At 34.5% G+C, this 19969-nt stretch overlaps 1 protein-coding gene across 1 annotated transcript in view; it reads left to right on the top strand.

Annotated features, from left to right (window-relative positions):
- The window catches only part of GPM6A (glycoprotein M6A), a 115214-nt gene that overhangs the window by 84209 nt on the left and 11036 nt on the right, over window positions 1–19969 (top strand). The window contains exons 3-4 of the mRNA XM_058024019.1: window positions 5937–6093; window positions 19120–19273. Coding sequence (XP_057880002.1) covers window positions 5937–6093; window positions 19120–19273 — 311 coding nt within the window. The remainder of the gene's footprint in view (window positions 1–5936; window positions 6094–19119; window positions 19274–19969) is intronic.

Consider the following 19969-nt stretch of genomic DNA (forward strand, 5'->3'; position numbering starts at 1 on the left):
TTGTAGTTGTACTAATGAAACACTCACAAATCCTGCCATATGATTTTGCAACATCTTTTACACTTTCCTGCTACAGAAGATTGCCTGGAAATTCAATATCCACAGTGTGCAACAACCATCATGTAATTCCACCAGAAGTCATCACAATACTCTGAACTAGTTCCAGTGGGGCTTTTGCCTTCTTCAGACAAAGGAGGCTTCTGATCTCTTCTGTAATGAGCATCTCTAAAAAGGTTTCTATGAAAGTAGTTTTAGACAGAACAAAATGAGGTTACAAAAAAACCCCAAACAATGTTGAGGAGAAGCCTTGTCTGTTGGTTGTAGTAAAAATTCAGTGTTTTGGACTCAAAGTTTTCATGATTACTAAAATTCTTATGCTGGATCTTCTCCTATTTCAAGAAGGATTCACAGAACAGAGATGTGGTTTGTGCTGCTTTTGCTCTTCTTCTGTTAGTTTGATGGCTTTTTAGATGTTCTGCAAGAAATCTGTGCTCAACCATTCCATTCCTAGGAAGGAAGCAACAAACTTGTAGAGGATGACGATCAAGGGCTCTATTCTGCATGGCTGTAGAGAGTTGTACATCACAAATTAAAACCAATGGGTACTTATGTCACATCAGTTTTGTTTCAGAGCAGAACAAGAAAATCTGGCCCTTGCAGAATATGAATGTAACTTGCATATTGTAGTAGGATGATGTCGTCTTTATATAATACTACAATCTGGCTTTAGTTTTGAGCAAATGTTTTCTATGATTACACACAAAATTTCTTCCAGAAATGCCTAATCAAAGTCTCTGTTTTCTTTCTATTCTATATCCAATATTATTCAATATTTCTATTGTATTTTGATTCTACTTTAATAAAAAATAATTTTTGGTCATTTTTGGTCTTATCCTTTCTTTACTGTTAATCCTTTCTCTTGTCATTTCCTGAGGAACTTTAGCTGAGCATTCTATACTCCAGTTTTATTTTCTTTCCACCTGAAATTTAGAAGTTAGACTCCTTTTTAACCTAGTCTAGAAAAAACTCCTCATGGACTTCTGCTGAAATTTTTTTAGTATTTTAGTATTTTTTTCCCTTCACAGTGAGAATATTTCAGTTTCTTTTACCTCATTGGGCTTTTACTTAGGGGTTTTTTTCTTACTTTGCAGGTAGTACATGACTATTAATAAATTCTTCTTTCTCCCTATTTGTTTTCCTTCAGAAGTTTGTCTTTGCTTGTCTCCTCCTTTTCCTAACAATTTCTTTTTCTTCAAAGAAGAAGCTATCTTCTTCTTTGCTCAATCTGTCTAAGTGAATAGTATCATGAACTGACACCAAGAAATTGTTCCCAGCTGGTTCGCAGGAGAGCCTGAGCACATCTTTTCAAAAGTTCCAGGGGGCTTGGTTTCTGCAGAGCCTAAACAGACCTTTTTGCTTGCAAACATCTCCTTATATCTTGTCTGTCTTCTAAAAAGACAATTGCAAAGCCATTTCTACATGCTCAAGACAGTGTAAGGGGGGAGGCTGCCATCTCAGTGTATTAACACCCTCTTGGCATCAGACCTTAGGGGACAAGAGGATCAGCATGGAGGCCGGCATTTCAGCTGGTTTACAGAGTAACAGAGGTTATTGTGCGTTCTAGATGTAAACATCAAGTATTCAAAATTCCCCCGTCATTGAAAGAGAAAACAAATTTAAAAAAATCCAAATAATCCTCCAAAACAGGAGAAGCCTTTCTACCCCAATGGTAACATTTGCATGTATTTCTCATCCTTCTAAATCTTCTATTCAGGCTAAAAATAAAAAAAACAAAACCAAAAAAACCACAAAGGGGCAGTTTTTCATTAGCTATTGTACTATGGTAATCTTATATCTTATTAATATTTCAGTACTTTGATTGCTCTGGTATTTTATTTTTCTTATTATATTTGGGGGTTTTCAGTTTGGAAATAGATGTAATTGACTAAAAGTTCTTACATTCAGAGAGTATAGGTGCAATTCACTGACAATCATGTTCTACTTAACACTTGCAATATATTAATATTGTTGTATATATTGGAGAAGTTATGTTATAAATTCTGAAATAGAAACATGAGACAGAATTATAAATTCAGGAAGACTGGTCCCACACTAATATCTGGTATTCTGATGGGTAGGCCAATGAAAACCTTTGGAATATTAGGTTTTTATCACTTGTTTAGCCTGAAGTGCACACATAATTTTTTAGAATATAATGGTTTTCTGGGCAGCATAAGAATCATGTCACAGGGCAAATTAGTGTGAACTTTAGCTTTTAATTACAACTAAATGTCTGTACTACATTCCTATATTAACCTAATTAAAAAAAAAATATCCCTAGCAAGTATGTAGATTGTTCCAAAACTATATTAAGACACTTTTTTCAAAAAACCTACTGAACATAGACAAGTTTGTTTAACAAATTATTTCATTTCTTGCTGATTTATTATAATTTTTAATACTTAAATTTGCCAAAACACCATGAAAATACACAGTAGGAAATCTGCAACATTTGTCTGGCTCATTAAGAATATTTTCACTCACCTCTGACTTGTCTCTGCTGGGATTGTCTACTTGGTTTTCAGTTCCAACCTGTTCATTGAGAAGTTAGCACTGATGGCTTCCCTGAATACCTTCTGCCAGAAAAAGAAAGTGTTTTCTCTAGAGATATTTTGAATACGCTTCTTGTTGGATAGAATCCAGATTCAGACTAATGAATTAGCTAGTCTGGTTAATATGGAAGAATTAATCACCTGGCAGCAGAGAGAGAACTAAAAATTGAAGGATCAGTTTGATTTAAACTGCAATTTAAAAGCAATAATGTTTTTAACATTGCTGAACATGATGTTGTGAGGAAGGTCAGATCCAGAATCCATGGAGAATCTACCAGATTAAGACAAATATATGGTTTAGATTATTCTGTGGGGTTTTTTTTTAATCTTTTACTAACTTCAAGATGCTTTTCACAATTATTTTAAGTTTAGGTAATCATTCAGCTTATTCTACTCAGCAGCCTAGGTCAGAGTAGTTTTAATAATAATGTATATTTTCAAATATATTTTTTTTAATTAGTATATATTTCCAATCTTGTCAGAAGAACAAAATTTTATCTTTATTGTTTTGTCTCCTTCCTTTGCTCATTACACACATCTCTCCTTCCATTTCAGCTTACACAAGTGTAAACCTTCTTGTTCTTTTTCTTTGTCCTTACTCATCCTGCCCATTGGCTCACGTTCATCTCCCCTTCTGCCATTCCCTTCTACCTCCCTGACTGCTCTCATGCTCTGTCTTCAGCATTTGAGAATCTGCTGAAGCACAGATGGCAATTAATCTCCGTGAGTTCATCCACAAAGAATCACATTTTATTTTAAAGAAAGGCAATCTCCATTTTACAGGGTCTATCTTTTTATCTATTATAAATTAATGAGAAAATAAAAGTTTATGTGAACTGTATTAAATGCTGCAGAATAACTTACTAGCAATGCTATCTTCAAAACTATATATATATATATGAAGTTGTTGTAATATATTTTCTTTAAATACAGCAGACACTAAATGTAGCTACACTGCAATACAATTCTATCTGTCTTTTAAAGAGGTAGCTGAAGTGATTGTCTCATCATTTTCATTTATCTTTTTACTTTTTGCTTTACAGGGGATCCTTTTCCCTTGGAATAAGCCTGGCTATTTCATCCCATATAGTCTGATAAATAGAGATTTTATGACCTCTCTGTAACGAGTGGATAAGAAGGAAATAGATTTCTATATTTGGCTACTGTTGGGCTATATATACTTTTTCCTCTTGTGAAAGGAAGGTTTAAGTGAAAGTTATTCCTGTAGGTGCACATAAGGCTGAGGAAAAAGCAGAGATCTCTTAGCACACTTTTTGACACAAGCAGCTCAGTGGGAGACTCAGCACAGATGGTTTAAAGGGCTGTTGTAAGGACTGAAATAGTCTCTGGACTTCTCAAAAGTCCTAATCTCTTTAGGGCAATGAGAGCTTGTAACTGAGCACACTGAGGTCTGAGGGGAGCTGCTGCTGGCAGAACTCCCAGACTTCAACCACTGGTGAGGGTCACAATTGTTTAAAGTATATAATATAGGAATTGGAAGAGTTTTTATGGAATAACCACAAAGTTTATATTTGTTTTGTAACCTTTTTTTTAAATCACTATTGACAAGATAGACTTAAATCACAGTTTTGTTGTTAAAAAAATGTTATAATGGCTGAATTACTATCAAATCAGGGAAATGAGATTTTTGCAATGCAATCAGAATTATATATATCAAAATAAATTTCATCTGCATCATCTCATACCATCAACAGTGTTAAATTTTTTTCACCCTTTTGAATTGTTCAGGTGTCTATTCCATACAGAAATTGACTTATTCTAGTTTTCATTTGAGTATGAAACAAAAAGCAATGTTAAAAAAAAAAGCTGGAAGTGTTTTGGTATTAGAATATTGGGGAAAAACATAACCTGTCTCATTTCCAGAAGCATTTCCAGAACTTCTCCCATCCCCAATTATGTCAGAAGTTTAACTGCATTTTGATTGCATTTTTTAACGTAGACCTGAACCTGACTTTGAATCTTTTGAAAACCATTCAAGGTTAAAGATATTTTAACAGGTTTTTGAGCTTTTTTTATTGTATTATATATGTAAAATGTGTATTATGGGTTGTCTTTTTGAGTGATGATGGAAAGTGTGCTTCTAAGGAATTGTTATCATTAAATATTTCCTTTCATAACAATAAAAATATTAATCATTTTCTTGAGAAAACATCCAGTGTGGGTAATGGCATGTCAAAATTCATCTGGTAGATCCTAATGGTTCTCAGCTTTATTTTTTGTCTTTCTCTGTTAGGAGGTGTCACTACCTTGACCTGGAGAATATGATTGGAATTTAGTAGCATCTTAAATCTGAATATAGCAATTTTATAAGGAGTTGCACAGCTCCTTCCCTGTCACATCAACAAACTGAAAATTTACTGTGGTTAGTTTTTTTTAAGAGAAGTTCAAGCAGAAAACTTTGAAATCTGCTGATCTAAGGCTATGGCCAGTAGGAATGTTTCCAAGTTTAGACAAAAGAGCAGAGCGGTGCTATCAAAAAAATCTTGTCCCAAATGCCGGTCATGAGAGCACATTTAGGAGGCACAGTCTCCTTGAGCCAAGGTTGAACTTGCAGGCAGTGCTGGGCAGAACACAGAGCACAGGGAATCTTCTGTGTAGCAAATTGAGCCTTCTGGGACCCTGCATGTCACACTGCAAGCCATCCCTCCACTGCTCCAGCTGTGTGCCTTTTATATTTTAAAGCCTCATTATAGAAGAATTCCAGATGACCTGATCTCGTTACTTCTGGAATAATATGTTTCTGGTTTGAAGTAAGGGATCTCTCTTGATGACTTTATTGTTCTGTGTCAAACACTTTGTCCACTGGAGAATAAGTGGGAGAATAACAATGAGAAGGTAGCACAGACTGACATTGCAGACTTGTATGTGCAGAAAGTTTTATTGAAGAGTGTAACTAAATATCTTCTATAACCTAAGTGCTGGATAGAATGTATGACTTAGGAGATGTGTCAGGTTTTTTTTTTTCCTTTTCTTTTTTTTCTTTTCCACTCATTTAGAGGCAAAAAAACCTGGAAAGTAACTGACTTTTAAATCGATGTGACAATTTTTGCTGTCTTACCTAAACAGATCCATTTTTTTACATTTAATTAGATTCAATGGCCCAGTGTTTCTTATATCAACACTATTTTATTTCAAAGTTCATTCCTGTCCTCAGCTTCACCTGTCATTATGGCACATCAGTACTTACACTTCCAGTCAGTCATTCCAGTTTGAGGCTCAGGGGGTCTGATTATCTCACCCTGAAATTTCAGAGTCAGCTTTAAATATTTATGCAGATAATTAATTTTTGCTGTTCCTACACAGGATTGACATCTTCAAGTACGTGATATATGGTGTAGCAGCTGCATTCTTTGTATATGGCATTCTGCTGATGGTGGAGGGATTCTTTACAACTGGTGCCATCAAGGATCTCTATGGAGATTTCAAAATCACCACTTGTGGCAGATGTGTGAGTGCCTGGGTAAGTGGCTAAGAAAGCTTTTGTGACAAATTCAATATGCTCTGTATATATTTTTAGTGCCTTGTGATGTGTATTTTTTTGGTTTTGTTTTTCTTTAGTATTTTGTGATACCTCACTTCGGTGTTTAAAAGGAGAACAGAGTGTTATAAATATTCTCTGTACTGGTTAAATGCTAAGTAATTCTTGCTACTGAGGAGCAATGAATTTTACCATCTGAGTGAGAAAGCTTGTTACCTCAGCAACATAAGCTGTACTGAGCAGGACTAAAACCGTAAGGCCTCCAGCTCTACTGGGAATGAAATATTTCCCTTACTAATATTTTCAGTTATTTTAGAAATCTTGCCTGTTCCTCTTTGGAACAAGCTGAGGCCTGTCATCAGGTTCTAAATGGCGAACAGGCCATTATTTACTCCTGGGTTAATCTCTGGTCTGGAGGGACCATTAACTTATGACCCCGGAAAATTTGGATTCAAAAAATTTTGATTTGTACTAGGACTTAAATGGAACTTTATCATACAAAAATTACTGACTGTTTCAAATGGGATAATTTTAAAATTTCTGTTCAGTGTCAGGTAAGTAACTAATTCTTTTTGGGTTTTTTTTTTATTTGACTGCTCTGTGTCTAAGCTAAAAGGCCTGCGTACTTGGTAGCTGTTGGAGTTGGATATTTCTGAAAACACAGTCTGCGTGAAAACCCCATATTTTGTGATGAATACTAAATGAATAAGTACAGCCAAATAGATCTGGGTGTTAGAGTACACTTATTTTTATGCTATACTAATGATAAATAACCTATAAATTGTAGGCAGGGTTGGGTTTCCCACTGTAAGTGTCAACATTTAATTAAGTGCAATACCGTCTGTAACAAATGTAAGCAATAGTTACTTCCAAGCACACAAAACTATCAAAACGAGTACTTTGGATACCCTGAGATTTAAGGTTAAACTGGACACAGATGACCTGCCTCGTGTAAATTGGAGAATGCAGTCTGTATGTCATCTCTATGTAAATGTAACCTGCTCCATAATAATCCTGAGGTTTTGTCTCCTTTTCTTTTGTTCTTGTCATCGTTCTATGATTTTGGCACTTTGACTAAGATTGCTTTAAAACCTTTAAATAAATATATAAAAAAAGACCGAGAACATTTTAAATTAAGAGCAGTCATTGCTTATGCCAACACAGCCTTCATCTTCTGGAAAGATGATTCTCTAATCTGTATTCACTGAGGGCCTACTGAGTTAGCTCCAATTCTGTATAGAGTAGCATGATTTTCAGAACACTTTTTCTTCACAGCTTCTGTGAATGCCTGTCCTCAGTATTGCAGCAGAGCAGTGCTACATCCTCTCTCAGTTTTGATAACTGTAATTCTATAGTATGTGTCTAGAAGAAATGAATGGTTAAGCAGCTATTCCATGGTTGAGATCACTCTTATTACTCGTTATTCATGAAATTATTTCCTTCAACACTTCTCTTTCCTCATCAGTAATTTGCAATGTTTGTGCTTTGAGAAGCCCTGGGTTCACGTACATGGTGCAGCTAAGGTTCAGGCTGTATAGTCTTATGGCCACAATTACAACAACTCATCAATTAGTTTGAGTTAAATACCTTGTTGTCCTTGTTCTTGAAGTCAGTTTTTTCTTTTTCCTAGTGAAAAAACCCCAAGCCTGCTGTTTGATTGCTCGTCTCATTTTGATGCTGTGTCAGTAAGATTGCTATACAAATGTCTGGAGTTATTTTAGATTATTATTCTGGCTTTAGTGTCTGTACTCTAGAGCATATATGTCAATTAAAACTTGATATCCTTTTGACTAGGTTGATTTTCATTGTCTCATACTTAAAATTCTTAAGGAAAAAGTAACATCTTAGGTTTAAAAAATACATATATTTGGAATTACAAAATATTTAAATCCAAGACAGATGTGTTTAGAATTTATTCAGTTCCATAACACATCCAGTGTTATCAAGAAATAAGACCTTAGAACAACAAAAAGAATAGTGGAGAGGTACATGAAACCAAATCAGTATTGTGTGTCAAGGCCAGATTGTTCAATTGCTAAAATAGTACTGTAATAAATTTTGTTCTGTAAAGTTGCCAAAATGAGATAATGCTATTGAAAAGGGTTGGCAGGTACTACAAGTTGCAAGAATGCTTCTTGTATAGTTTTGAGCTAGTAATTTTGTAGATATTAAAAATCTAAACTGTCAAAGATTAAACAGTTGGTTTCTTTTAGCAGTGCCTTAATGCTAACAGAAATGTAGACACAGGATATTTGTTGTTTTGAAAAATTAAAATTATAAAAATGGCTCCACATCAAAAACACCTTTGTAAAAACTCCAGTTGTGACTATGATTTCACATCAAATTTGTTGATGTCTTTCTAAGTAGAAGTTTAACATTTAACATTTCATTTAAAGTCTGAAAATGAAGACCTTCAGCTTTACCATTGTCATCAGTTGTTTGTCATTAATACTTTACAGGAGCAAATTTCTTATGTCTCTGACTAAACCTATTATGAAAATATAGGAAAAAATCAATAAAAAAATTCAAGAAAGAAAAATTTATTTTAACTTTGTATAAATAAGATATATTTTCTATATATAGAAATATACAAAAAAATAACGCCTTTTTCTCTTTCTTAAGAAATATTTTTGAAAAGCAGACTTTTGAGAACACTGATAGCCAACATCTGAAGGAGCTTTTCATGTGCTCTTCCTGACCTCCCTCCTAAACTGCAAATAGCTCACTTTCTAGCTCTGAATTGGCAAAAGAAAATGGAAAAAAATGGAAAAAAAATAGCTCAGCCCAACCTTTCCAGTAAATGTATAGTTGACTTATCAGCTGATATGAGCATTCAGAGGCTTAACATCCAAGTCATGTCAGTGCTGCCATGGAGTAGAGCCTCTCACACCCGAGACAGGCCTTGTGAAAGTGACAGTGAAGGCTCTCACTGGCACTGTTTGCAGACTCAATTTACTGTGAAAAGTAAAACAAAAGCAGTAAAACAATGCCAGTCACATTTGAGGAGGGATGCCTTTCACTCTAGGCTTCATTTTTCCATGCCTGAACATGCTTTTAGAGTATTAAATAAAGATTCATATATAGCTGTGCTGCAGCATGATTAGTAAAGAAGGGGAGACAGGCCTGATGCCAACTGTAACACTGTTTTCATGTTTGCAATTTAATACCCTTCCTATTATATTCAGCTCCCTTGGCCATGGAAAGCCTCATTTACACCTTGTTTTAGAGTATCTGTTCACAGAATCAATAGAAATACAATGACACTTTCCCCTCATGTTATGCTATAAAATGGGAAAGGAGGTTTGGTTTTTGTTTTATTTCATCAGAAAAAAATATATGAAGACTTCATTGTGGTAGTTGTGTTTCTATTTCTTTGTACCTTGCTTTGCAAAAGAACGATGTTATGGCTCTAGAGAGAGATGTTTTATATTCTAAACTGCACTTACATACACCTTCTGTATCTTTAGTTTTAAGAGTATTTCATTTAATTACTGACAAGTATTTTTCTGCCTTTGAAAACAATTCTGGATATCTGATTACCTATGGGCTATTTTACACATGCTTCTTGAGTGCCTAAACTAAAACTAAAACAGGAACTTCCTAAAATATTTCCAGATTTTATTTTGCAAAAGAACTGTGGAAGCTGCACAAATGTTTTGAAAAACCATCTGTGAGCTCATCACTGCATCTTTTCCTTAACAGACCAGTTATTCTAGAGGCAGTGAAACTGCGTCGTATTGACATTCGATTCTTTGTCTAACAGGAGGAAGAGAGTTCAGTGCAGGCTCAGCTGGCTTTCCCACCCAGAACAGATGTATTATTTCTGAATCTTAGAAATGAAGCTCTCATTTCTGAAAATTAGATACCATGTCTGGGTATTCTGGGGTAAAACTGCTGATCTGACAGACAGGGAGGCCTTGCTTCTTATTAAATTCTGCTCCAGCTGAGGAATGCAGTATGCTTCATACCATATTTGTGAGAAATAAAGGACCTTCCCTCCAAGACAGCAGATATCCTTATGGGTCCAGATTCCTTTAAAACAATTTTAACTAGGGAAAGTATGTAAAAATCTCATGTCCTCATACATGATTAGTTGTGTATGCTGCATGCAGTTTCACGCTGCGATATGGGAAATGGAGGAGGTGAGATTCAGACTGCTCTGACCTTTCAGATTGCTCAACTCAAAACCAGAAACATGATTTTTTTCCCCCCCACAAATTACCCAGGAGCTAATGGAGTAGTTAACTTCAGAGGGATTATATTATGGCACAGATATATCCCACCTAATTAAGGTTGTCAAGAAAAAGGCCTATGCTCCTTCAGTAGTTAAAGGAGAGGGCAGCTTAGGCAAACTTTATCAGGTGAATTGAATTTTTTTGTGACTGTCCTATTTTCTGCAAAAAAAAAAAAAAAAAACCCTCAAGTCTTTTAAGTTATGTCTTTTATATTAAGCTCCTCACTCAATTATATACATTTAGTGGGATGTATCCTGCCTGGCCCCTTTAGCTGGAATTTAGCTGAATAGCATTTGCTGTCTAAACACTGCTGGAGTTAGTAGATGAAAGAAAACATATTAGCAATTTTATAGGTTGTTAGAATTCATCTTATCCCTGGATACTGAAGCAGTGTTGAAATTTCTTTACAGAACTGTGTTCTTTGCAGTTTTCTGCTCTTGATCTTGAAACAGGAAGAACAAGCCCTAGCCGCAGTTCAAAGCTCAGTTGAATGGTTAAGGGAGTCATCTTTATGTCACTCTCTCCCACCTGCATTGTTAATATACATATGGGGTCTTGAAAAGAAAGAAGAAAGTTGGGTTTATTTCCGTTATGTTCAGATAATCCATCTCAGCTTTAACTTGAATGTTCCATCAGATGATTAGTTTTCCCTGATTCTTGCTCTCATTTGGGAAACTTATTAACTGCATCTAGACATCTTACTCTTTTTATAGCTATTTAAGCCTTTGAATATCACTAGAATTATCGCAAATTCATTATTTTTATGGTGACAGAAAATTCACAGAAACCATATAGCTTTGCTCTTCTTATGAACTGCGTCCTCCTGTTGATGTCTTATGAATTCATAATTAGCTTTGTAAATTTCTTTGGTCATTGCTTGCATAGGAAGGAGGGAAACTTTTAAATTTATTTAAGGTCACAATAAAATCTTAAAAGACTGTGTTATTGACTGAATGCTTGGCAAGACAGGTATCAAGCAAGGAAGGTCCCTACCCCTTCATTTTCACATGGGTTTCTCAAAGCCCATTAAGAATTTATCAGGAAAGAAAGCACTTTTTTTTTGACAACCAAGTATTAACCTTGAGTGACACATTTGTTTAGACTTATAACTATTATTTCTGCTTACTAGTTTAAGCTTCACTGCTTTGTGTCCAACCACAAACCATGGAAATTTGCTAAAAAAAATGTTGCATTGCAAATTTTGGAAATGCGAAAAATGTAAACAATCTGTATTGTTCAGTCATTTCCCAGGTGAGTGTTATGTCTTCATCTTTGTATAGGAAATTTGTCATCACTGAAAACCATTAGAGTATGGTTTATAAAAAAATTATCAGCAGTTTGGTAGCAAAACCTTGTAAATTTACTACTAGGACCAGCCTACATTGTCAGGGAAAAGGTAATGATTGAACTGATTGGTTTTTGTACTTAATGTCTTCAAATTGAATAGTTATGTGGCATGAACATAGGGAGGAGAGCACATGAAAAAGGTTATTTAATGAAGATATCCATATTTTAAAAGCTACTAATCCATATTTCAAAAAGCCATTTTTGAAACCAAATTATTTATCTTCAATCCCATTTAAATACAAAGCAAATATCTTAACTATATTCCCAGGCAGTACTTCCTAGCATTAGAAATGTACCACCAGTAAGAAAAACAAGAGGAGAAGGCTAACTTTGCGAATGTGAAAATATGAGCATATGCATTTTGAAAAAAAATAATTCCTGTTTGTAAGATTGCAAAAAAAATATACATAGGAAATTCTGCTTTTGTCAAGGAGTGCTAAAGATCCAATGCTTTCTACAGGGCTTCAGAAACCTGTCAGACTACAAAAATTATAGTCTTGCCTGAAGGATATAAAACAACTAATGATAACTTTAGACAACACAAGGCTACAAACCCATCAACATTCTACAGAAAATTAAGAAATAAAAAATAAATTACAATATTTGGTTTCTAAGGAAGTACTATAGAGAAAAAAATATATCATCTCAAGGTAAAACTTTGTCTTGCATCAATGAAAAGTTTTCTTCTTCAAACTGATATTTTATCAATTTGTTTACTAAACAGTATTTGAAAAAGTGAATCAGTTTCTTAGAGAATAATTTCTGACATGACTCTGGAAATCTCCTCATGCACTGCTACCAACAAATCAACAGCATAAATCAGAAAGTAAGCCAGCTTTTTACATGCATCCAAATGGTTTCCAAAGCAACAGAAATAATGCATGGAATATTTTATCCTTGAAATACACATTTGGAAAAATGTATGTGCAGATGGAAAGCAGAAAGCAACAGTGAGAATTGATCCTAATTTTGACAAAATCAGTTTTTCTTCCATCTAAACTATCTGTAGAAGAAAAATGTCTTAAAAAGCCAAACAAAACGGTTCCAAAATATAATTTCAATTTTCTGTGATTTTATATTTTTATGCTAACATATTTTAATAATCAAAGGAAATTCTCATTAGGTGTTATTCAGTAAATGAATGAATTTCAGTTAGGCAAGCCTGAGAAGTCTGTTCCTCTATGGCGAGAAATTTGGACCAATATTGGCTTTTTTTCCCCACCCCCCTCTCGAAGCAGTTGACTTGAATGCAAGCCAAGGAATGTCAACCACATGACAGTAATGGCACACCATGAAATCTATCCATGTTTCAACAAGACTTTTGGAGCTGTGCCTGGGAGGATAATATGTTAGAGAGAGAGAGGGAGGATGAGCATGTTTTGTGGAGGCAATTATAAGTGTCCAACAAGTGAGTGTTAGCAATGGAAGTGATGTTAGAGAAAAGACTTTGCATGTGTGTATTTTCTGTGGTTTACAGTGATAATATCAGAACAACAGTCCTTTCTAAAAACATTGTATATAAAAAGAGACAAGTTGAAATATTTTTGCTTCATTTTTTTATTTCTTTCCATGAATGAGGCATGAATTTGGAGATGCTAGTTAGTACAGAAAGGAAAGTATTAGAAACCATTTCCTTGTGAGCTACTCAACAGTCATTCTTTAACAAGTTTATGTCTAAAGACATCTGCTATTTTTTTCATTTTGTCATTTATTTACATTTTAATAAATAATAGCATTTTTGGTTCTAGAGAACATTTGAAAATAAACAGCTGAGGCTCTTTGAGCTTCTGCATTGTTAAAATGTTTTCCAGAGGAACACGGCAAGTTTCATACTAACTCTCTTTCATATTTGCATGTGAGGAATTATACATGTAAAATGCTGTCACAAAAAGAAATCCTTTGGGAAGAGGTGGAAGTGTTTATGGAGAGTCTTTTTTAAAAATGCAAAAAAAAAATGCAAAACTCTTCTGGATCAAATCTGAACTTCTGAAAAGAACTAAATTCCTGTGGGGTTATAATGCAGGTGATGAACAGGAAAAAATATCTAATCATTAAACTGCTCTGTCTATTGATAAAGAGCCCTTATTGAGTCTGGACTGTTGATGTAAGGTGTAGTCAAAACCCTGCATTATAGAAAATTGAATGCAAATAAAAAACAGGCCTGAAGTTGGAATGTGTAGTGCTTTAAATCTGACCTGTAACCTGAAGAGAGAACTGTACACTCTATCACTACTTTCCCAGTACAAATGCATCAAGACAAATTTCAGCATTTGAGAAAATATGTGTCAGCTGCAATAAATAATTTAAAAAGAGTATGGAAATGCATTTATGCAGAATGTGTTCAGGGTAAAGAGACAGTAGTAATAACTCAGAGGAATTTTTTCTGGGTAAAATGAACAAGATGAAGGAGAAGGTCTGAAAGGCAAAGGTTAATTACGAATTTGAGTCTGGGCAAAGTGCTAAAACTAAATAAGCTTTTATTAGTATTGGAATCAAATATATGGACTATTTAAAGTGAATGAGATGCTTGAGAGACAGGACAATTCATGAACAAATTGCAAAGATCTTTCTGTTCATGCTTCTGTGTGGCCAAAAATTCCAACACAGCGCCTTGTTCTGGAAAATGCACCCCAAACCTGGACTGCCCTGCACTGCAGAGGCCAGCTGCTTCCCAGTATTCCCATAAGAGACAGCCAGGCTCACCCTGGGCTTATTCTGGGTGGTGTCCAGCACTGCCAGGGTTTCATAATGAAGCGTGATATGCTTTGAGCAGGATGGATGTACATGATCTCTGTAGGTGTGGTTTTGATCTCTGGCAAAAGCTGTTTATGGGACTTTCTGAAGCAGTGAAGAGGTTTGGAAGGAACCTCTTAGTTCATGTAGCTGAAAGTAAACATTTTCTGTGTGTGTGTGTCATAGGATAATAAATCTCAATGTGATGTAAACACAGCAAGGTGCACATCTTTTTGCAACTCTCTGCATTGAGAGCTCACATCAGGGAGTTCATATAAAATAAATATATGATGAGATTGAGAGAAAGTGTAGAAGTAAGTACTGAATGGTGTGGAACGAAGATAAAATTACATGGCAACATGAGCTTTCTGGAGTTAGGTTTTATTTGGGCACTTAATTTGTTGCTATGTTTCTGTATTATTTTTCTTGTTGTAAGCAGTAGTGTCCTCATAAAATGACACAAATGAGGTTTAATTTGTTTCCTTTTCTTTCCATTTCTGTTTTTTAGAAACTGTACCTTTTAGATAAGATTTCACTGTCTCTATCCCTAGGGTCATTGAGCCATCATACAAATGTTTCTTGAGGGTACTAAATTATTTATAACAAAACTAAAACAAGAAGAGTGTTTGAAATTTAATGAATGTGCTTTTCATGGGACAAGTACCCATAAATTAGGAAAGAAGGAGGAAAAAAAAAACCCAAACCAACCAGTAACTGAAATCTTGATCTTATTAAAATAGGATTTGAGTAATGTTTTCAGTGGAAAAAAGATCTCAACCAGCTATGACCACCAGGGAAGTTGTGCTCCACACAAACAATTTCAGAATATGCTCTGAAGTACCTGCTTCCTGCTATTGGCCTGTTTTGACTTAAAAAATCATTCCAGAAGGTTGATTATTCACCTGCTTTGATAATTTATAACTCAGAAAAGCCATTACAGGCAATGAAAAGCTTACAAAATCAGGCAAGAGCATTTTGCCAGCCACAGTGATGTTACAAAAAACCCCAAAACACTAAAAAGGTTCAAGATTTTGTTGTTCAAATAATTATTCATTTCAGCTATTCTTTGCAAATGTGAGTTGAGTTTAAATTAGTTATCTTTCATCTTCATTATTTAGTAAATGAATTTCACTACCACTTCTAGCTTGTTTTGAGTTTATGTGTTTGGCATCTTAGAGTGAAAATCGAACTGATCAGAGAAAGTAATTCTCACTGTAAACACAATAGCTAGGATGCTAAAGGACAAAGTGTGATACCTCTTTAAGATGCTATACTGCTATTCCAGAAATCTTCAGCTTGTCACATAGCAGAATGCTACTTCAAAGGAAAAAGATCCCTTTGAATCTCAGGAGATTGGCCTCTGAATTTAATTCCTGGAGAGAACAGGCTCCTTAAGCATTCCTTGTAAGTTCTCTTGAGCAAAGAGGGAAGGTTGTAATAGCAGAGAAAATTATCTAAAAAAAGATTTTATTCTTCCCTTTGCTTTTTTTAAAATCAAATAATTAATAGTTTCATTCAATTATTAAAGAAGCTACCACCTGCTATTGCTAGAAGTGAATTTCTTGTACAAAATTAAACTTTTTTTACTGCTCTTACAGCAAGAAGTATATTACTGCCCAGACCACATTTCTGTGGTTTGCTTCACTGATATCAGGGATAGCAGCTTCCAGGCATAACCCATAATTACCCCATGGTTTAACTTGAAGCTTTTTATTTTAGTTATTCTTACATAAACAAAGAAAACTTACGTATTTTTTCTGTCTTCTTGGTGCTCTTGGTGTTATGACATGAAATTAGGTATGTCATTGGCCATTGACTCTTCAGCTGAAAGCAACTGACGGAGGAAAACTGAAGTTCTTCCTTTTCTATAATATGTTTTGAAAATGAAATCATCATTTGAGCAATTTTTCTGAGATACTCAACCAATCAGATTCATGTTTTTAAAGAGAATCTGTTCCATAACAAGCAGACAGTTCTCTCTGAGAAGGCAGCTCTTGTGACTCACAGCAGCTATCATATGACAGATTTCTACTACCATTTTATGCCCAAGGCAGATTTTTTAGAGGCTAATAATCTCTGTTTCCCCCCCTCTTTGCTATACTAGTACTTTATAATATCTCAGTTGAAATTTTTGAGTAGGCTTCTTTATCATTGCTACAGATCAGAAAATAAATAGATATTAAAAAGAATTTGTAGTGCTCATGGTAAGGCCTATCTTTTTTCCTCCATTTGGTGTTTATCACAAAACAGGAAGATTCTCAAATCTATGTGGAGTCCAGTCATAAAAACAGTTATTGCATTTCAATGATGTAACTAATTTAAAAGATTTAGTACTTCATTAAATTGTATGTATGTGCTACACTGAGACATATACTAAATTCATTAAGTATTGCTTATTTCACAAATTCTAGAAAGACCACAAGTATGACTTCAGACTTACTTGTTTTTGTCAAGTTAAGAATATAGTCTAGAAGGCTGGTTTACTTTTAAAACATTCCTAGAATAAATAAGAATTAAAGTCTATACAAATACAGTCTTCTTTCTTATTTAGTATTCCTGCCTTAGAAAAAAATGAGTGCAACTCTTTGTCTTGATAATAAATTAAGATCAGACATAGCAATTTAGTTGAGAATTCATATCCCTGAATCTACATTTCTATGTGATTTTCTAAGTAATCATTTGTAAGTGTGTGCCTGGGGTGGAGACAGATATTTCTTCATTAACTTTAACACTGTAATATGGAAAGGAAAGAAAACAGTAAAAGAACAATAAAAACAGGAAAAGGAGCAGGTACAGAACAGTATTTACTTGTGTTAACTATTTGCTCTGCAATAGATGGGATAGAATTTCCAATATATAAAGCAACTTACTCATGGGAATGTCTAAAGCAGTATTCAAGGATGCATATTTGTTTTGGACTTTGCTATCACTTTCTCTATTTTACTACCTGGGTTTGTAGTAAGAGGGTTATTGGGAAAATTTTGTAAGGAAAACAACTGTTACCTGCATGAATATATTTTTGGAAATCTTTGTGTGCAAATTGGACACATCAGTTTTTCTTTTAAACTAGCTGGAAGGTGAGGAAAAAGTTAAAACAGTTTGTAACCCTCAAACTGGTAGGCATGAATGTAAAATATGCATATTGAAGCATGGAGAACTAAATAAAAAAAAACATAGAAAGCTGATATCAAAAGTATTAAACAGCTTTTCAAACTACTACTACAAGTCTCATTTGCCTAGAGACAATCAGGAAAATTAATCTGAAATAAATTTTAAACTGGATTAATTAAACTACATTAAATGTCTATGTAAATAAACTTCCTCAGAATTAAAATTACTTTTATTTAATAATATTTGGAAGTGAGTTAAAGTAAATCAAATTAAGGTCTCTTTAATATTGCTTAAGAACAACCATCCCATAACTTCAACACAATAAAGGTATCTCATTTACAATTCAGACTTTTGTTGTTTTGGATTGCTTTTCCTGATCAGATCAATGTGGATAAGCCACTCTGCTACAATTTTTAGTGCCATTTACAAGCTTTCAGATTCTCATCTTATTTGATTTCCATAACTAAAATCTGTAAATGTATTAAGCTTTTTGCTGTATTACCTGAATTGAGATATCTTGCATTAAAAAAAAAAAACAAAACAAAACAAAAAAGAAAATATCATCCATTCACCCCTTATTTATTCTTTAAGGTTTAATTTTTAGCAGATATTTGATCAGTTTATTCAGCTTTCAAAAATATTTCTTATTTCTTATTCTCAGAGCCAATATTTTTCTGAGGTAAGCAGCTAGAAAAATGTTAGTGTGATATTTGTGTGATGAATTTTTTTGTTTCCAGTAATGTGTTTAGATTTATCAGCATTTCTGAAGCCAACAAATACTGGGGCTATTTGGATTCAATATTTAGAAACTAATTTCCCCATTTTACCATGCAGCCTCTTCATATCCTTTCCACAGCATAAAATGAAAAGATGGTTTGTTATTAATAAGTATTTCCCAGTGGTGTCAGGCCAGCAAAGGAGCAGCAAGGTAGCATGTTTACATATTTATAGGACATTTGCTTACTTTTTTTTCCTGAATGATGAATTTGCTTGTAGATCCCAAACATGTATGAGTGCAATAAAAGAATGGCAAAAACATGGTCTCATTGGTTCAATGCCAAATGGATTTGCCAGTGAGATTTTGTGGCAGTCATAGATAAAGGCTCATTTTTATTAAGAGCCTAATTTTAAAACAAAAACAAGCAAAGCCTGCAATATTTAATTTTAATTTTTGACTTCATGATTGATAGTGGAAGACACAACCATAGGGCCTCTTGTCCTACCTATAGAGTAGTGGTGATGAGAGAGAGGGACAGATATGTGTCACAAAGCGTGCAGCTGTCTGTATTTCAGGTGTGCTGCTGTACGTCCATCGTTGGCACCAGGGTGAGAGGAACATGGAGTAAGCTTGGACTTCTGGAAACATAATACTTGTTCTTCAGAAACATCATGTTAGTGCTCTGGCATAATTTTGACTTGATCATTAATGGATTATCTGACCAAAACTGTAAATTAAATAAGGACTGAAGCAGACAAAGCCAATCATAGATGCATTAATTACTTTTCTGTTCCTTTTTTTCCAATGGTGAATCAGTTCCATTCTGACTTACCTCTGGTTTTGCTTTTCCTTTTTTTACTGCAGTTTATTATGCTGACATACATCTTTATGTTGGCCTGGCTTGGAGTTACAGCTTTCACTTCTCTGCCTGTTTACATGTACTTCAACCTGTGGACCATTTGCCGAAATGCCACCGTAGTGGACGGAGCTAATCTCTGCTTGGATCTTCGCCAGTATGGTATGTAAATAAAAAGCACTAAATGAAAAGATTTCACAAAAGAAAATATTCTACTACTTTGCTTCCAAGTGTTTGAAATAAACTGTTCAGTGTTTCTGAAGCAATTGTTAGGTGTCTCTCCCTGCCCTTTTACCCACTAGTCTAAATAGTGCATAAAAGATGAACTGCATTGCCCGTCCTGACAAAAACTGAGTCAAAATTGTCAATCTTCCCAGAGAAATGAAAATCTGTCATGGGGCTTTGGCTTACTCTCTTCAGAAATTGCTGTAAGTTGTCTAAAATGCTTAATTAGTCATCTATCTGGAGAATGACTTTTAATTTTGTGGTAGGACACTGATTTGGAGATGTGAGATCTTAGGGTATCAGCTGTCTCTGCAGAGGTGAATTGGGACACAAGATTAATTGCTTTCAAAAACCTTGATGAGGACCAACAATACTGATAGTAACACTCTAAGAAAATGGTTGAAAGAGAGAGAAGGAGTGGGGCTAAAACCTGAATGCTGTAGGTTAGAATAATGTTGGGTTATGCACCTATGTGTGTTTTGAGAGAATGTGAAATTTGGGTAGAAAGAAATTTGTGATCTTAAAATATCTGAGAATTCTTGTGTTGGTGATGGTAATTCAATCCTTCTACAAGACTGGTTTGATTCTACATGTTATGGTCTTCCTGATTTCTCAACCCACAGAGTTTTGAGC

Source organism: Melospiza georgiana, chromosome 5, assembly GCF_028018845.1.
Source record: "Melospiza georgiana isolate bMelGeo1 chromosome 5, bMelGeo1.pri, whole genome shotgun sequence".
NCBI classification, from domain to species: Eukaryota; Metazoa; Chordata; class Aves; order Passeriformes; family Passerellidae; genus Melospiza; species Melospiza georgiana.